General features: G+C 36.9%; 2 protein-coding genes across 2 annotated transcripts; one reads left to right on the forward strand and one right to left on the reverse strand.

Moving 5' to 3' along the window:
• Positions 1 to 15: 15 nt before the first annotated feature.
• LOC111342755 (uncharacterized) lies at positions 16 to 2,388 on the forward strand. The gene is made up of 2 exons (XM_022949868.2): positions 16 to 327; positions 1,498 to 2,388. The coding sequence occupies exons 1-2, from the start codon at positions 16 to 18 to the stop codon at positions 1,762 to 1,764; spliced, it is 579 nt and encodes a 192-aa protein (XP_022805603.2). The 3' UTR covers positions 1,765 to 2,388.
• Positions 2,389 to 2,865: 477 nt separating this feature from the next.
• On the reverse strand, positions 2,866 to 17,267 carry LOC111320338 (H(+)/Cl(-) exchange transporter 6). Its single transcript, XM_088730376.1, has 12 exons — positions 17,201 to 17,267; positions 16,831 to 16,927; positions 13,635 to 13,725; positions 11,691 to 11,814; positions 9,284 to 9,434; positions 8,633 to 8,792; positions 7,342 to 7,448; positions 6,409 to 6,866; positions 5,887 to 6,053; positions 5,359 to 5,466; positions 4,927 to 5,052; positions 2,866 to 3,893 (listed from the first exon to the last, which is right to left on the reverse strand). Exons 1-12 carry the CDS (start codon positions 17,265 to 17,267, stop codon positions 3,816 to 3,818), a joined length of 1,734 nt encoding a protein of 577 aa, XP_088586502.1. The 3' UTR covers positions 2,866 to 3,815.
• Between the last annotated feature and the right edge of the window lie 409 nt (positions 17,268 to 17,676).

The following is a 17,676-nucleotide window of genomic DNA, read 5'->3' on the forward strand; positions in this document are numbered from 1 at the left end:
AAACAATCAACCCCAATGGCTTCCGTAATGGATGTTGAATTGCCCGCTCGCTATTTTTTTAGCGAATCGGTCGATTCTTACCACAATTTCGACGGGGAATGTGAAGACTGTGGTCTGATAGTCCCAGAGTGGTCACTTCTACAATGTCAATATGGTTTCTGCGGGACGTTTTTCTGTCAAAATTGTGGATTTCGTTGTCGAAGATGTGGCGATTACGAAGCCCGCGCAGTTTCCATTTGTTCATCTCACGCGAGACTCGTTTATCCTTCATGCGATGGCTGTAAGAAACAGTTCTGTGATGTCTGTTCAAACATATCTGTTACCCAGGTAAGTCGAGAGAACCTTTTATCTTTGTATGCAGTGACGTGGCGGATTGTGCGTTGTCTAACAAATTTGTACAATATTAATTTTTGTTTAGTTTGTTTGTGTACATCGCCGTGGATAACTAAGAACACCGGCCTTAAGTTGTTAACAGACGCAGAAACACCGATATTTCGCTTCATTGCGTAGATTTCTAAATTTTCATTTCGTTGAAAGCTGTGCTTGGTTAACACGCGTCTAGTATCGCAGAGGTCAGTGGTTCGAATCCCGTACAGGCCTGAATTTTTTTCAGGTCTGATTTTCACTATTGCTCAAATAGTGCTTTACTGCGAAGGATCGTTCTCATATACGTCTCATAACCGCAGTTCACACATATGTTTCATATGTTTGTTGTTGTTTGATTTATCATCTACGGGTTTATGTCGAATTAATTTGATGGCCTGCTCCCAGTTGGCTTGTTAGCTCAATTGGTAGAGCGCTGCACTAGTATCGCAGAGGTCAGTGGTTCGAATCCCGTACAGGCCTGAATTTTTTTCAGGTCTGATTTTCACTATTGCTCAAATAGTGCTTTACTGCGAAGGATCGTTCTCATATACGTCTCATAACCGCAGTTCACACATATGTTTCATATGTTTGTTGTTGTTTGATTTATCATCTACGGGTTTATGTCGAATTAATTTGATGGCCTGCTCCCAGTTGGCTTGTTAGCTCAATTGGTAGAGCGCTGCACTAGTATCGCAGAGGTCAGTGGTTCGAATCCCGTACAGGCCTGAATTTTTTTCAGGTCTGATTTTCACTATTGCTCAAATAGTGCTTTACTGCGAAAGATCGTTCTCATATACGACGCGTCTTATTAGTTTCATCAATAATTTAACGATTTTTTGATCCATTGATTTTTCAGCTTTAATACGTCCTCGTATTATAATTTTTGACAGTATTTGCGTGATGTTGACATTCTTGTAACTATCTAAAAGCCGGTAAAGAATTCAGCGACGTGTGAAAAACCCTACAAAGTATAAAGTAACATTTATTAAAGAACAGTCAAACAACGAAACAGAACTGTTGTACGTGGCGATGATATTTTTTGGGGAAAGGAGAGGCTGCGAGGAGTTGTTTTCTTTGGCCAGTAAAAATAATTTGTATTTCTTTTTATAACCTATTTTCTTTTTGTTTCAGTGCAATTCTTGTCTGAAGCATTTCTGCTCCAAGTGTCAAGTCCAAGGAAACGAGAATATAGCCAAGAGTGGAAAATGCGACCAGTGTGACGAGAAAATACTTCGTCCCTTACAAGAAATTTGTCGCAGCCACATACGGCATGCCATTAGAGGTGCTATTGTAACAAGCAAATCACCTGTTACCTCGCTGCAGTCAAAGGACATTGACCACAACGTTCAACAGCTTCCTCTCCCGGGACCTGTGAAGAACTTTGTGTGCTACAAATAATTTGACTGACCCTCCCTAACCATTTGAAAATAATATAGGGTCGGTTGGAACTATCAAAAAGAGAGTTAACAACAGTGTTGCTCTTGTATCAGACAGGAAGCGATCATCTTAAAGGATCTCTTTGAATTCATCATTAGTAAAAAAAATATATTATACAAAAAAAAGTAGGTTAACAGTGTAAGTAAATCTAATATTAATTAAGAAGAATAATGAGTAAAGTATTTCACAGATACTTAATAAATGGAAATGTAACAATACTGAACTAGTAGAGAAAGATAGTCATTTGTGTAGAGAAAACTAAATATGTTGTATGGGAAAGATTGAAATCTTAGTTGAAAGGAAACGTATAGAATTTTAAAGTATTAAATAATGTTAGATTCGGCAAAGCATGTTATGTTCCACTAGTGCTGCTATGGCTCTCTATTACGTGGAAGAGAAATCAAATAACATGCTAACTCTGTGGTACTAGGTGAAAAAGACAAATTGTAAATTTTAAATCATGTGATGGAATACTTGGATTTCTTTTATCACAACTGGTTGTATGTAAATGTCACAAAATAAAAGGAGTTGTAACAAGTTTGATGGAAGCACAAAACAAAGTAAATAAAACTTTTTTATTTTTAAGGAGATTCAAATATGTAAAATTTCCTAAGGCTTTCCTTTACAATTCTGTTTCTAAAGCAGAGAAAAAAAGGCAAAGATTTTGTACATTTGAATAGTGAAGTAGTGGAGAGAATATTTGTCCTAACCCTTTGATTGCTTAGATTGACCAGAATCTAACTTCTCTTCACAATTTAACCCCTGAATCACACATTAAGATCAGGAGAATAAAGGAAATGATCACTAACTAAAGAAGCTATTGATTGTTACACAAATTCTCCTTGTCAACACCTTAGGAAATGTATAGAGAACAGTATGGAGAATATGCATACTAATTTTAGGGTGTAATAAGAGAAATTGAACATCTTAAATTCAAGGGCAAGGTAAGCTTTCAAACATTGACACAGTCTAACCAAAGTCATTCTAGTCTGAATTTTGTTTTTTCAGTCTAATGATTTGTTCCTTGTTTTATTTAAGTAAAAAAAAGAGAGAGAGAGAGAATACAATAATTTTGGCATTTATTTAATTTCATCAAAATAAGTTTTTATAACAGGCAATTTCAGTGACTTAATATTCTCATTCATAATTCTAATTTTAGAAAAAATATCCTTTAAAACAATGACTAATTATCAAAATAAGCATATTATTATTTAAGGCTTAAGTTACATATTATTAATTTTGTTTTTCCTTTTCCCATTGAAATACGGTCTCCACATCTCAGACATAAAATTTAAAAAAATACCAAAATATTTAATTACAACCAAGCCTACAATTACCAAAAATTACTGCAGCAATGCAATTTTTTGAAAATTCTAATTCTTTAAAAATTGTCCTAATGGAAATCAATGTAAAAACTACATTTTTTCTGCATGAATCCTATCTATTCATCTTGCAATAATCTATCTATTTCTGGCTTTCTAAATTTTTGACTTTGTACAAGGAAATTTAATATTTATCAGTGGCGGATCCAGGAGGAGGGTCCGGGGGGTACGGACCCCCCCTAACAGACCTGACGCTTACAACTTTGAAACTGAAATTCTTACATCGACAGGATCGTACATCACTTTTTAACTGGCTGATCTTTTTAATGAATCCAAGTAAATGGTACTGAAGCGGCCAAGGAATTATAATGTGCAACTACGACTGGTAGGAGGGTGGCCGGGGGAAAAGTAATTTGCCTCAAAAGTCTAACAGTCCTTTCTGAGCCAAAGTTCAAAAATTACTGGATCCACCCCTGTTTATTAGATCTGTAATCTACATCTTACATTCACTACATTCATTTTTTTTTCATTCATTCATTCATTCACTCATCCATTCAAAACATAACAAAATAATAATTACTTTTCCCCCAGAAAAGAACATTTATGGTACAGATGGTAAGAAATATTTTCTAAATTATCATAGATTAAATCTAGAATTTCTTCTAAATTTACCTCCAGAAAATATTACTTTTAGTTTGTGCCAAGGTTTTCCAAACAGTGCTCCATATATTCATGGGTTAGATTGTATCTTGTTATCATTCCCACAAGCTGAAAAAAGAAAATATTAGGTAGAAATTTACTATTAATACACACAGACCCAAAATCTGTCAAGAAGGTAGCTTAAGGACAATCCAATTAGAGTCATTAGGTTTACCACTATCAATGCTGTCAGTGATAGTTTGTAGTTATTGAACACATAAATCAAGCATAACATGCTTCCTCATGAATACAATTCTAGTCTATACAGGGCACCCCACTGCATATTCAACCCATTCACACTTAGTACTCCAAAGTGAAACTCACAAAACCATTTAAACAAAAAACCTCATATATTTTAGAAATGTTCTTCATGTTGAAATAACCTCCCATTGAAGATTGGAAAAATCAGGAAAATTGGAGAAACTTTTTAGTTTGCACATGAGCAAGCCAAAAAGTTATAACCTCTGTCAATAACAGACAAGTCATTTCTTCTCTGATTGGCTCCTTCTCGGTATGATAACATTCAGATATTCACTCTTGACCCCTTCACCCCCAATATCTCACTGATAATTCTCCTTGTTGTCTGCCAAACAACTCTTCCATGATGTTACTTTGGAGAATTTGGTATCGGATCAACTTATAATCCCCTGTTGTATGACTTTCTTTATTCCCATCACTTCTCTGCATCATGTGGATATGGAAAGGAGAAATTTTGTCTTGGTCACTTATGAGAGCTTGAGTTAAGAGAGTTTTACAGTAGGCCAGTACATCACAAGAGAATGAGCTCACACCCAAACTACAGTCCAGCATAGACACTACCAGCTGCTTTTAAACATGAGGTCTCGCCCAAACTGCAGTTTTATGCAAGCAGTGGGCCTTAGGTATTTACTATAAAAGGGTTCAATTAATGAAATAAATGTCCTTCCACAGTTAGCTTTCAGCCCTCTAGACACTGTCAACATAAATAAGTGTTCAGATGAAAGGTTTGGCCATATTAAGGGTTATACTTAAGGATGCAGTTTTGTTAAACAACGGTTAAACTTTGTTTAAATAATCAGACCTACATGACTTTGTGCACAGTTTATCCCTGCACAAGACTTACCTGCCCTTTAGTGTTCACCACAATCAAGTGCCGCAGCCCCATTGTCCTAAATAGATTGAAGACCAGTGGCACAGGAGTCCAAGGAAACACCATATATGGGCAAGGGTTCATGTAAGGGGTTACATCCTGAAAGAAACAAAATGGTGCCAAGAAAACAGGAATGATGCAGCACTTATTAATTACCAATTTCATGCCAGGTTTTAACTATCAATTCTCTACAATTTTTCCATACATCACTTTGAGTTCTGAGACATTGGTGTTAAAGTAAACTATTTTCCATAGATGATGTTCTTCTTCCTTCTCATAACCTTTCAACTTCAAAATGTGTTGAAACAGTTCTGTAGTAATTATAGACATTTTGAAGATAAGCCTTTAAACACCATCCTCCTTCCCTATGAAAAAACATACTTTGCAGACTATGAGTTTGCTCACCATAATTTTCTGTTGATCTTCAAATTCAACTTGCAAGTCATGAATGTCAGGAAACCGAGGATAGCCTTCAGTCATACTTTCAAAATTTAGGTCACGTCTTCTGGGTGTCTGAAATATTAACAATGTCAAGTGAAGTACCTGACACAACTGTAATAACTGAACATTTATAAGTACTTTTGGTTACATTAAGCTCAATCTGTCTTTGTGTAAATCTAGTGGAGCTTTCTACTTTCTTCTCTTTTTGTCTTCCTCTTTTCCTTATCCCTTTATCTTAAAGTAGGAGTTTATTCCATCTGACCATTAATTTAACTTGAAATCATACCCCTCACTGCCACAATTCCTTGCAGCACACTGACATCTACTTAAATCGTCTTTTTTCTTTCACTGATTTTTATTTTACATGCTGAAAGGGAGGTACTTCTCATAGTTTGTTGCTATAATTATGCTTGTTGCTATTGACACTGTAAAACAGTTCTGACAGTGGCCTATATACTTGACTAAAATATCAATGGCATGCACCAGCTTTACCTGCGAATTCTCAGAGTAGAACACTCTCTCTTTAAGAAGAGTCACCAGCTGTGATCTAAGAATGAGTCCGTGGAATGTCAGTGCCTGGGGCTCCTCTTTATCTGGGTCTGTCACAGTGGGGGCTGATAGAGCACTAAAATTTGGGTTAATTGCACCACTTGGGACATCTGCAATGACAGTCATATATATACCAAAATTTTGATAATGCAATTGATCAGAAAAACTTTTATTCATTTGATAAATGCAGCTGTTCTGCAGAATTTATTGTAGATAAAAGAACAGAGACAGGTATGACTGAACAATTGCTGCATGGTCTGCTCTCCGGATATGTGCAGAGCTCCAAGTTTGTGGTGGGCAAAATCCCAACTGCATTTCCACAAGCATGTTTTCCTATAAACTTCTCCCTTGCAAAGCTTCCATGGAGGTGCAGATGTTAAAATATGAGAAGTTTACCTAGTTAACAAAACGGGTGTAAAACTAGATAGCCGCATTACTGAACAGGGTGACAATTAATGGACTTACCAACACCATGACCAGCTATCAGTCTCTCTTGAACTGTGGAGTCTTCATCAACCAAACTGGACATCACAGGAGCAGAGGTTGCGACCTTCAGATCATCCTGATTGCTCTCACTTTTTGTTTTTCTCCTCTTACTTTTCACACCCTGAATTCTTGGATGATGTTCAGAATCAGCTCTACTCCTGTGTAGCATACTACTCTCTCCATCACTTGTTAAATGTCGTCTCAGTTTTTGCTCACTTGTCAAACTGGAAAAGGTGGTTGTGCGAGCAAATCGTTCATTTGATGAATCAACTCTGTCTTTGAAGTAATTCTCTCGTGGTACTCCTGCATTTTTGTCAACCGTCACCACTGGGAAAGCATTATGGGCTGTTGTCTTAAGAATTCCAATGATGGAGTGAATTCTCGTGTGAGGGTAAATGTAGGACAAACAGGACTCCATGATCTCTGAGGCTTTCAATCTGACGAAAATATATTTAACAGGTTTTTGCCACAAGACAAATTGTAAATATCTGTGAAAATGAAAGTTCAAGTTTACAAGTAGTGGTCTCAAAACTGTGATCTTTTCCAGTTAGGCAATGCTTGAGCTACACGGTCACACTGTCACATAAATACGTTAACTCTGTTGAATATGTCAGCTGCAAATGTGGTCTCTTGGAGGTTAATACAGTTGACTGCAAATAAATTGAACCTTAAAGTTAAATGGAAATAGCTCTTTTGAGGTTCAAAGTAATTATCAAGGGCTTTAGGCAGTAACCTTAGAAGTCACAGCAAGTTTACTTTTAATTAGTGAGAGTCAACTGCCCTCTTTACTTCTCTGTTACACTTCTGCATACAAAATTTTGGTACAAAATCTAAACCATACAATAGCCATTAACTTAGATTTGATATATGGTTCACCGAGGATTACAACTCATCACAGACCCTTAACCATACCTGTACATTTCCTGGGGGGCTGTCCATTCAAGTAAAGGAACACTCTTTAATCTAATGTGAATGTCATACAGCCCTTCATTGAACAAATCTCCTGACCATTTTGCTACCTGCAGAACACACGTTTGATCAGAAAGTGTCCAGAGTCTTGAGTGAAAATGAGTTAAAATGTTCTTGACTTCATTTTTTATTACAATGATATTATAACATCTGAACAGAAATGAAAATCTGTTACAGGTTTGTAATGAAGTTTGAGATCTGTTTGAATTATGAAAACTTGGGGGAGAACTCTTTCTGCAAATTTATTTGGCCTTCAGAAAACTGGAACTGAAAGGATCTCTATCAAGGACCATGTGAGGTTACAATTTGTTCTGGGCCTGGTTGTTCAAAGCAGTTAATTAAGCTAACCAAGGGTAAAGCCAAAAATGTTGGTTTAGTTTTATTGCGTAGCAGCTAGACAATTAAATTCTTTGCCACAATTGAGAGCAATGTTGAAATCAGGTCGGCCAATTTCCCATTGTTGATAAGAGTACAGACAATTTCTGCTGCTCATGTCAATGTGTCACACAATGTGTCATCCATCGAAAGAATAAAATTGTTTCACTTCTAATATTGTGCTAAAAAACAAAAAATGAACAGTGGTTTAGCATTGTCTCTACTCTTTATCAACAACAATATTTGTCATCACAGTGGTCAAAATGTTGTGTGCCCACAAGATGCAGCTAACCCTGGATTATCTGAATCATCCATTCCATAACTGCCTCTCGAAAAACCAGGCCTTGAGGTGAGTATTGTGCTTGAAATAAATTATATGGAGGAATCCAAGATTAAATCCTCAGCAACAACTTATTGATAAATGTTTAATTATCGTGTCCCCAACAAGCATACTAGAGGTGCTGAAAGCATTGACACTCAAGCAAATAAAAAGTTATTTTTTGCCCTAATGAAGGTAAGAATTGATAGAAAATAATACTAAAAATAACTGAGGAGAATTTGCTACCTCTCTATCAAGAAATGGATAGATATTCTAGTCTTCTCGGATAGGGACGAATAAATGGAGGTCCCATCTCCTGCAGGGTTAGGGGTAGGAGATGTTAATTTCCCACACATGGGAGTAATTACTGTGTGATGGATGTCCTCCCCTGGGGTAGGATGGGTGGGTGTTACTGTTTCACAGGGCCCCATTTAAACTAGCTATTTGCTAAACTGGGCTACCCTGTATAAATATTCATAAATACAGTACAATACAATAATTATAATACACAAGAAGAAGGGAAAAGAATTCATATAGTACCATGAGCGTAATCATTATGGGCAGGCCATAACTGATCTCATTGGTTGACTCTATCAGGATGACAGTTAAGCTGATGGTCATGCGCACCACTCCGCCTAAAAAAGATGCTGCTCCAATCAGTGCAAACGTCCCATGGTAGGTGTGCTCATATCCCAGTAGCCTGGCTCAATAGTAAAATAAAAATGGTCAAATACATTTAAGTACATAAATTAAATATCCAGAAAAATCAATTAAGTTATAACTATTTTAACTAAAGGTTCATGAGCATCTTGTCAAAGTGGCTTTTAAGGTTTGGAAGGGTGTTTATAAAGGAGTTACATTTTGGTACCAAAAAAAGGTTTCCCCTCCCAACAATTTGTTAGGGTTTCATGGCAGTATGTTGGTACACAACACGTTGCCCCAGCCAGGTCTGTTCTTCTGGTCCCAGCCTCGCCCTCCCCACCCAGAGTCTTAGACGCTTACAGTTAGCAAGCCACTGTGTTCCTCACAATATATGAGCTCACCTTGGTTTAAAAACAACTAATTTTATATGGAAGCACCCAAGTGGTGATGCCACCCTTTATGGTGTCACCTCTTTTGTGCATTAGTGGGTACAATTATTAATAAGAAAGATGATAGTCAAGATGAGTTCTAGAGAAGGGTTGTTTTTACCTGCAGAGCTCACCAATAAACCTGCCATAAGCTGCACCACATAGTAAGCAAGGAACAAACAGACCACTAGGAACACTTGCTCCATATGTCCAACATGCCAGGAAGTAGAAACAAATAAAAAAGATTCCTAATGATGTCAAACTGAAGGCACCTGATGAAAAACAAAAGAAAGACATTTTCAGGTTAATAGAGGTGCGGTCTGGTTGTGGTGTTGGTGATAATTGTTGACAGCATGCCACACCCTACAATGTTCATTCAGAAAGAAACAGATAGTCAGGATAATACTGGTTATAGTGCAGGTAAGAACATTTTCATTTGCTGCACTTTTATCCCTTTAAATGAATTCTATCTCTATGAAAGTTCTCTTGGGTTTGCAATTAATTCCTTTATTCTTGTGACCTTAATGTTTAATTCAGGGGTGATCAGGGTTTTCCTTTTCAAAGAAAGTTGAAGTCGGATGAAAGGGAAGCAGGCGGAGACAATTTGGGCGAGTAGCGCCCAGCCTGAGTGGTGAAGGCGCGAACAACTAGGGGGGTCCGGGGGCATGCCCCCCCCCCCCCCGGGAAATTTTAAACATTTGAGCGCTCTGAGATGCAATCTGGTGCATTTTGGGTGCTTAAATTAAGGAAATGAACAGGCTTAACAACACAAGAAATGACAATGTATTTGATAAAATGCAGCCCTTTTCTAGCACGTTGATTGGCAATACCGGGCACATTGCTTATAAATATTAATGTAAAACAACACTCGAATCGATCTGGAAGAATTTCACATAAAGATATATTAACACAGAAATCAAAGGTAAACAAAAATACGAACATCACAGAAAATATTTCGCAATTAATTGCATCCCACACGATCGCCTGAGACTTACTTTACTTCGGACTTGGCCCAAGATAATATTTGTGATGCTTTGGCTTAGTGAGAATAAGTAGTTCCTAGTTAAAGTATATCTGTTCTAACTAAAACAGTTAAAAGCGGATAAATCAAGAAGATAATCGACCTTTCAAATAGTTATGCAAAAATTGAATAATTTACGTATCTTTAAGCTTGAAGGGATGCCAGTGATACATGACTTGACCGCGCAAACTTGTACTGAATGTCACGTACCAGTACACGCGCAAAAATTCTACTTTGTTTTTTGCTGAAATATGTACTTTTTATCGATTTCCGTTTCTTATACGTCATTGTCAGACAACATACAAAGTGTTTATTATTTATCTCAAATATTTTAAATTATATAACAGCAAGGACTCTTTTAGTCGCCGGCGACGGAGCCGTTCGCAGGCGGCGAAAATCGCCGGTCGCCGGCCGAAAAGGAAAACCCTGGGTGATATAATGTATTGGACAATTCATTACTTGATGAGGGAATTCCACATTAAATTGCACCCGAAAACCGATATTAAAGGAATTTCAAAGTGATGAGTGCAATATCCATTTTCAAGTGCAATCTAACACAGAATTCATGAGTGAAGTAATGGATTTTCTTTGAATCGCAAAATAAATAAAAACAAGTAAAAAAAGAAAACAGCACTGCTTATAGCTACATTATATATGTATAGATTCAAAACAATATCACATAAGCCTTGTTTTCAACTCGACCTCACAACTCCATGTTAAATATCTCACTTCTTTAACCAAACAGAAAATGAGACTTTATTCAATAATGCGATTCTATGGAGAATTTAGAGGCTATAGGCACTCCTAGGAGTCAAAAAGTTAATTAAAAGAAAACATAAGCCAATCAGACATCACATTTAACAATTATTCCACGAGCGTGCATTGGACATGAGATGATAGATAGCCAACAAGGCGCATAGCACCAAGTTGGCTATAATCATCTCATATCCAACAAGCAAAAGTGGAATAATAAATTATTATTTTATCTCAAAAGGTTAAATTAAATTATTAAATTTTATTAAATTTTTTTAGCTCCCTTTTGATTTTAGGCTGACACATACACTTACCATATTTGCAAATTAAGGTATATTGGCTTATATACCATAATGGCTAAGCCAATAAAAAGTCTTGAATTACATTATCCAATGATCCAGTTTTTAATAATATTTAACATTTTTCCCAACTATAAATTAGAGGAACCAAACAAAAAGTAAATGCAAACTGTATTTTGAGATTCCATTAAGAAATTGTTTGAAAAATGTCCAAGGACGAGTCCAAAATTTGTCAAATTATAATGCAAACATTTTATACACATCTCATTAAGTTGGCTGGACAGAATTTGATTTAATTGAACAGCAAGGAGCCATGAACAGTCATCAAACAGCTACTGTAACAGCTCTGATTAGTGCAAAACAAAAATCACCACAGTGACTGTATTGATTTGAATGCTTTGCTGTGTAGCACTTCCAAAAATAAATTACCCATGGAGGAAAGAACTGGCTCTTACCATCAAGGTGAAAAAGATGCCGAATTGCTGATTCCTGGGAGGTAAAGAACAATGTTGCCATGTCATTGTACTGTCCTTCTTGACAAAAGTAAGATTTAGTGTCATTTGCAGATGAGGCACTACCCTGAAGAAACAATCAACAATAAATAGATGATGCATTAATATTTTACACCCTAAAATCAGTATATATGCATATTCTCCATACTGCTCTCTATACATTTCCTTGGGTGCTGACAAGGAGAATTTGTTTAAAAATCAAGAGCTTCTGTAGTTGGTGATCATTTCTATTATTCTCCTAACCTTTGTGCATAGTGTAATTCATATATCTTATTAACCAAGTGCGAGGGCCCTACTGGGTGAATATTGGCCTGAGGTCTTGACAGTACAGACTGAGCGCAGCTCGGTCCGTACAAAAAAGACCGAGGGCCGATATTCTTCCAGTACGGTCCCAAACTAGCTTGGTTAATAAGAATTTATTATACCACTGAAGTTCAACGGGACACAAGTGCGGTATCATTCGGGACCATTAGGGACAGTGCCCAGTCCAATACTGAGAGATTATATCGACCGGCAATAGAGCATTTTGATTGGTTGATTTTAGTTACTGGCCCTCTGACTGCCCGAGCCGTGTAATAAAAGGGTGATATTGAAAGGAAAAATTAGATGTCAGTCACCCTTAAGGGTACCGGTGAAAAGGTTAAAAGTAAAAACCTTAAAGTGCACCTAGACCCAAAAATTTTTTTTCGCTTAACGAAATAAGCGTATTTTTTGGAGTATTTCTGTGCAAACATTTTTTTATTTGCTCAAATCTTCAATTGTCTGTGCCCAGTGAAAATACGGAAAATCGGCCGCCATCTTGCCCCACGGCCGAGTTTAAAGAGGAATGGCTCTAGCAAGTAATCTGACGTCAAATCGAAAACACGAAAGTCTGCATTTCACACATTTTCGCTTGTTTGGGAAGGTTGTAGTCGATTTTGTCCGAAAATATGCCGACTAAGTGTGTTGTAGGAGGATGTAGCAACGTGCGAAATTTGCAAGAGGGTATCACGCTTCATACATTCCTCATACAACACACCTGGTCGGCATATTTCGGACAATATCGACCACAACCTTCCCAAACAAGTGAAAATGTGTGAAAAGCAGACTTTCGTGTTCTCGATTTGACGTCACATTATCCGCTAGAACCATTCCTCTTTAAACTCGGTCGTGGGGCAAGATGGCGGCCGATTTTCCGTATTTTGACTAGGCACAGAAAATTTAAGATTTAAGCAAATTAAAAAATTTTTGCACAGAAATACTCCAAAAAATAAGCTTATTTCGTTTAGGGAAAAAAAATTTTTGGGTTTAGGTGTACTTTAAGTTGAAACATCCCTAATGACGTGTTATAAAAATAGTTTCTCCTCGTTAATCAGAATGGATGAAAATATCACCAAGAATAAAATTATATTGCATGCGATTTAATGCTGAATTTTCATAAATGATACCATACATTCACACAGCTATGGGGAAAGATTTTGGACGAGAAAATTATTGAGTTGAGTTAAAAATATATTTCAAGCTAAAACAACCTTTCCCCTCTCCCTTGCTTTAATTCAAGGTTTTGCATGCATAATATATCATTGAAGTATATATACCTCTTACTACGTAAACCTAGTTTAAGGTCTGTACAGTAATGTAAGACCAGTTTTTTCAGGGTCCAGGTAAGTAGCGTACAGCCATAAATCCAAGCAGAAAACTAGGTTTTGTAACTTACAGTAAGGACTGAGAAAATAGGGATAGTAAGTTATTTGTCAATCCAATATTTCTAATACAATAGAGGGGGGAAATTTCAATTAAACACAAACTTTTGAATTAAGCTGTTGAGGGAGTGAGGCTGTTCAGTGAAATATGGCTAATTATTGCCCATGCATTAACTGAGAGATATAATACATTATCAAGCTGTACCGATGGAAGTGTTTTACAGCGTGCAAGGTAAATGGGACCAAAGAAAGCTACTGATGTTGTGATCAAGCCAACCAGGACTGCTTCAAGAATCCTGCAAAGTGAAATTAACAAATCAACGGCGTGGTTTAGTGTGGTCTGTACTCTTATCAACAACGATATTCACCATCAGTGGTCAAAATGTTGCAACAATATCGACATCAAGAAAAATGACTATTTCAGTGCATGACATGTTGTCTGACATGCTGACACCAGCAGCCATGTCTGTTCTCTTATTGACAACAAAATATTGGCCAATCAGATTGCAACATAACTGCCAATTGTGGTAAAAAGTCTTATCAATCTAGGAGATAATGTAAATGTAGGGATGCTGATAGGAAAGCTCTAAGCGACTTCTCCTGAAATGACCCCCCCCCTTAAAACATGACTGAGCATGACTGAGGCATGAGAATAAAAATTAACGACAAGGATGATAAAAAGTATATTTAATGAGAAAGGGGATAAATATTAAAGCATGAAGGAGGTAAGTGAGTGGAAATGGAATGGAAATACATGTAAAGTAACCTTCAGGATTAAGATGATTGAGTGACAGTAGCATGAACAGTAGCATCAACTGTCTTTCTCATAAAATAATGGCTTCAGATTTCAAATATGAAAAAAACTTTCAATTCAAAAGAAATGAAAGAACGATTTCATCCACATTTGCATTGCTAACTCAAATTTATTGATTGAGTAGGCTGAGAGCAATTAATCAACATCAAATGAATTAGTAATAGAGTATAGTGTGACAGAAAATCAGAGAAAAATATCTCAACGGATTTCTTTCCAAGACCTCTTGCTTCTTTTGGTTAACAATACAGACTTTCTCTAACCAAGTCTACTGTCCTATAACAGGGAAAGAATTCATATAGCTGTAGGTTGAGATATGTGATCTATTTCAAGCATAGAGATCCAATTGGGGAAATTAGATCAGCTTTTAGTAAGTAAGCTAAAATGCAAGTCTATTCCATACAGTAACTCAATGGATGTCCTTGTTTTTAAGCTTTTGATTTTAAACAAGGCTGAAAATAGCTTTCTTTTCTCATTTGATTCATGATATATGAACATAAATGAGTTGAACAATGCAAGAAAACAAGAACAGCCTAGCTTATATCAATACAATCAACCATGAATCACTTTCTTTGCCTTTCTTCCCCATTGCATGCAAACACTGACAATTATAACTCCTTCCTATCCTTGTGAACACTTTTTAGTTTTGACTATTGCAGTGTGTAATGCTTTGTAAAGTTTTGGAATGTTCACTTCTCCAATGAAGGATATTGACAAACATGCAGCCATTCATCAGTGTACATGTTAACTAACATGTCAATCATGCTGTTGTTATTTTCGGAATGGAAGTTGCCTTTGTCTTGAAAACTGAAATAATCCTCGACTCGCGCCAATTGGGGAAAAGGTTAGTTAGGAAGAGGAGCAGGGGTCTGCTGTCATTTTGGTATTCACAGGTGATACATCATTCTCAGGGGAGTCACAAAACTTTCTCACCAGAGATGACAAAACATACAGCCCTGCTCCATGGAGTACCCTATGGAGTTCCCCTAAAAATCATGTATTGGTTAAATAAAATACTCTATAAACATGGTAAATCATTTGATGTACATAGATGTAGATGTACATTAATGTAGATGTACATTGATGTAGATGTACATAGATGTAGATGTACAAGTTAAGATGCCAGTTCTCTGATTGTCGCGTTTGATACAGTCCAGTTTTTGGGGACAGGGGGCTCTCAGTCTTGCTAGTTTCTCCATTTTGGTTTTACCACTGTGTAACAAGTCCTTCGACGGGAAGATAAAAAACTGCCTGTGATACACAAAACCCACTGTTCTGAGTTCTGCATGAGGTAAAATATCTAAGCTTCCTACATTCTCCAAATCAAGTTCAGCCCCAATTGCAGTTATTTGCTGACCCATCCCTGTTTTTTTTTTGTTGTTGTTTGTTTACAATTATCTCAATTTTGTTACAGCACTGCAAATAGATAAGTGAAGAGTAGCTCAGATCAAATACATGGATTACTCTTTTGAAGTCTTATTGGTAACCTATTAACATAAACTTGTATCCTCATCACTTTACACAATCAGGAAACTCATCAGGGCTTTTGGTAATAGATTGAACTAATTCACACCTCTTAGAGACACCATACATGAACAGGTATTTTGAAAGATGTAAAACCTGCCGCCAAATGAAGGATATGCGTACTTTTGGCCTCTTGAAGATCATAATCAGCCTATTAAAGAACACGTTCATGGATTACATTTAAGCCTTCCATTTGAAGTGGTTAGCAGTTTAATGTTAAATTTAAGATGGCGGTAAACTCCTGGACTGTATCAAACTGTGGAATTCTGAGAGCTGGCAAGTTCAAAAGAAATTAAGATATAATTTTTTGGAGTACTTGCTCCATGGAGTAGGGCTCCGTAGAAATAATCTCAAAGAGTTTTATTAAATTTACAGGCCTGTTCGTAACTTCATCATCATGAAAATTAGTCTGACGTTCTTTGAAAATTAAAAAGCTACTAACTACAAGTTAAGGGAGAAGAACTGGGAGCAGCACAGGAACAAGGAACGGTGTGGGGGATAATTCAAAAATAATAATTCAAATGGAGTAAATTTATCACTTTCAACACAAATATAATGATATCCTGCAAACTTACAGTTATTCTTCTGGATATACATTCAGACATTACACAAGTTTGCCATGTAATGAACACTTTTAAAAACATTTCACGCACTGGAAGCTGCAGACTCCTCCACTGGAAACTCCTCGTCTTCACCATCTTCTCCTTCAATAAGAATATCAACAAGACAATGTTTTCGTTCCGTTTGTTACTTGAAATATACCAAAACAGAAAAAATATACGAAACTTATTAACAAAACAGCTGATCGTATCACGCGTAACGTACGCATGTGAAACGCCAATAAAGCTAAATAGTAGGATCACATCAGATGCCATTGTTCAAAAGAAGCCCTTGCTGAAAATTATGGAATCTTTTGGTCTCAGATACAACTTTTTGATCAAAACTCAAGAACTGTGCGCGATGCAAAATGTAAAAAGGACTACTGGCGGTGAACAACGTTCCTTTTCAAAAACACGTGTTGGATGACAACATAGGTAGATGACAATGACTTTTACTACGTTCTCACCTGAATTTCTGGATCTCATTTTTAGGCCACCGATCTAGACTGCTACTTTCATCACTTTCTATACCTTTGACAGAGTTTTCGGCAAGAAATATCACCTCTAAACATCACCGGCGGTGATAAGATCCACTCTCCCTATCCACCACACTGATGTCTCTTCCGGGAGTGAGGGGTGGGGGCTGAGTGTAGGGGTGAGGGGTAGGGATGAGGAGTATAAACTACAATCCACTCGAAACAAACTCATAGTACTCGATGCAGTGAGAACTTTCATTTTTTTGACTGAATAAAAGTAAAGTAATTTAGTTATAAAAAATTGTGCATACTTTGGACGCAGAACATTCTAACTTTGCGATGGCTTTTACCAAGTTCTCACCTTGATTTCTGATCTCATTTTCAAGCCACTGATCTAAACAATTTCTCTCACCGCTGTCCATACCCATATCCCCGAACCCAAAACGCTAGTGTTCTCGGAATACGTAAATTAAACAAGAGACTGAGGCAAGTGATCAAGCATACAATATGTTGTGGACTTCCATCCTACTTTCTCAAATCAGAATTGATTGCTCTCTTAATGAAACAGCTCCAGAAAGTTCGTCGGGATGGTACTTGAGGCAAGAGTGACGTCCGAGGAAAAGAGCGACCAATCAGAAATGAGTCAGTTGCTTTGCTGGTAAACAAAGTTTCGGTACGCAGTCGCTGAACCGTGCTGTGATGTATTAAAAGAATTAAAAGATAGAAGAAGGAACGAAGATTGTTTTTGTTGTTTCCGATTTTTTAGGAAACTGGGCACTAATGATCTCAAACATACTGGATGGGACAGAATAGATTTATTTTGCACTATTTCAAGAG

This window comes from Stylophora pistillata, chromosome 8 (assembly GCF_964205215.1).
Source record: "Stylophora pistillata chromosome 8, jaStyPist1.2, whole genome shotgun sequence".
Lineage (NCBI taxonomy): Eukaryota > Metazoa > Cnidaria > Anthozoa > Scleractinia > Pocilloporidae > Stylophora > Stylophora pistillata.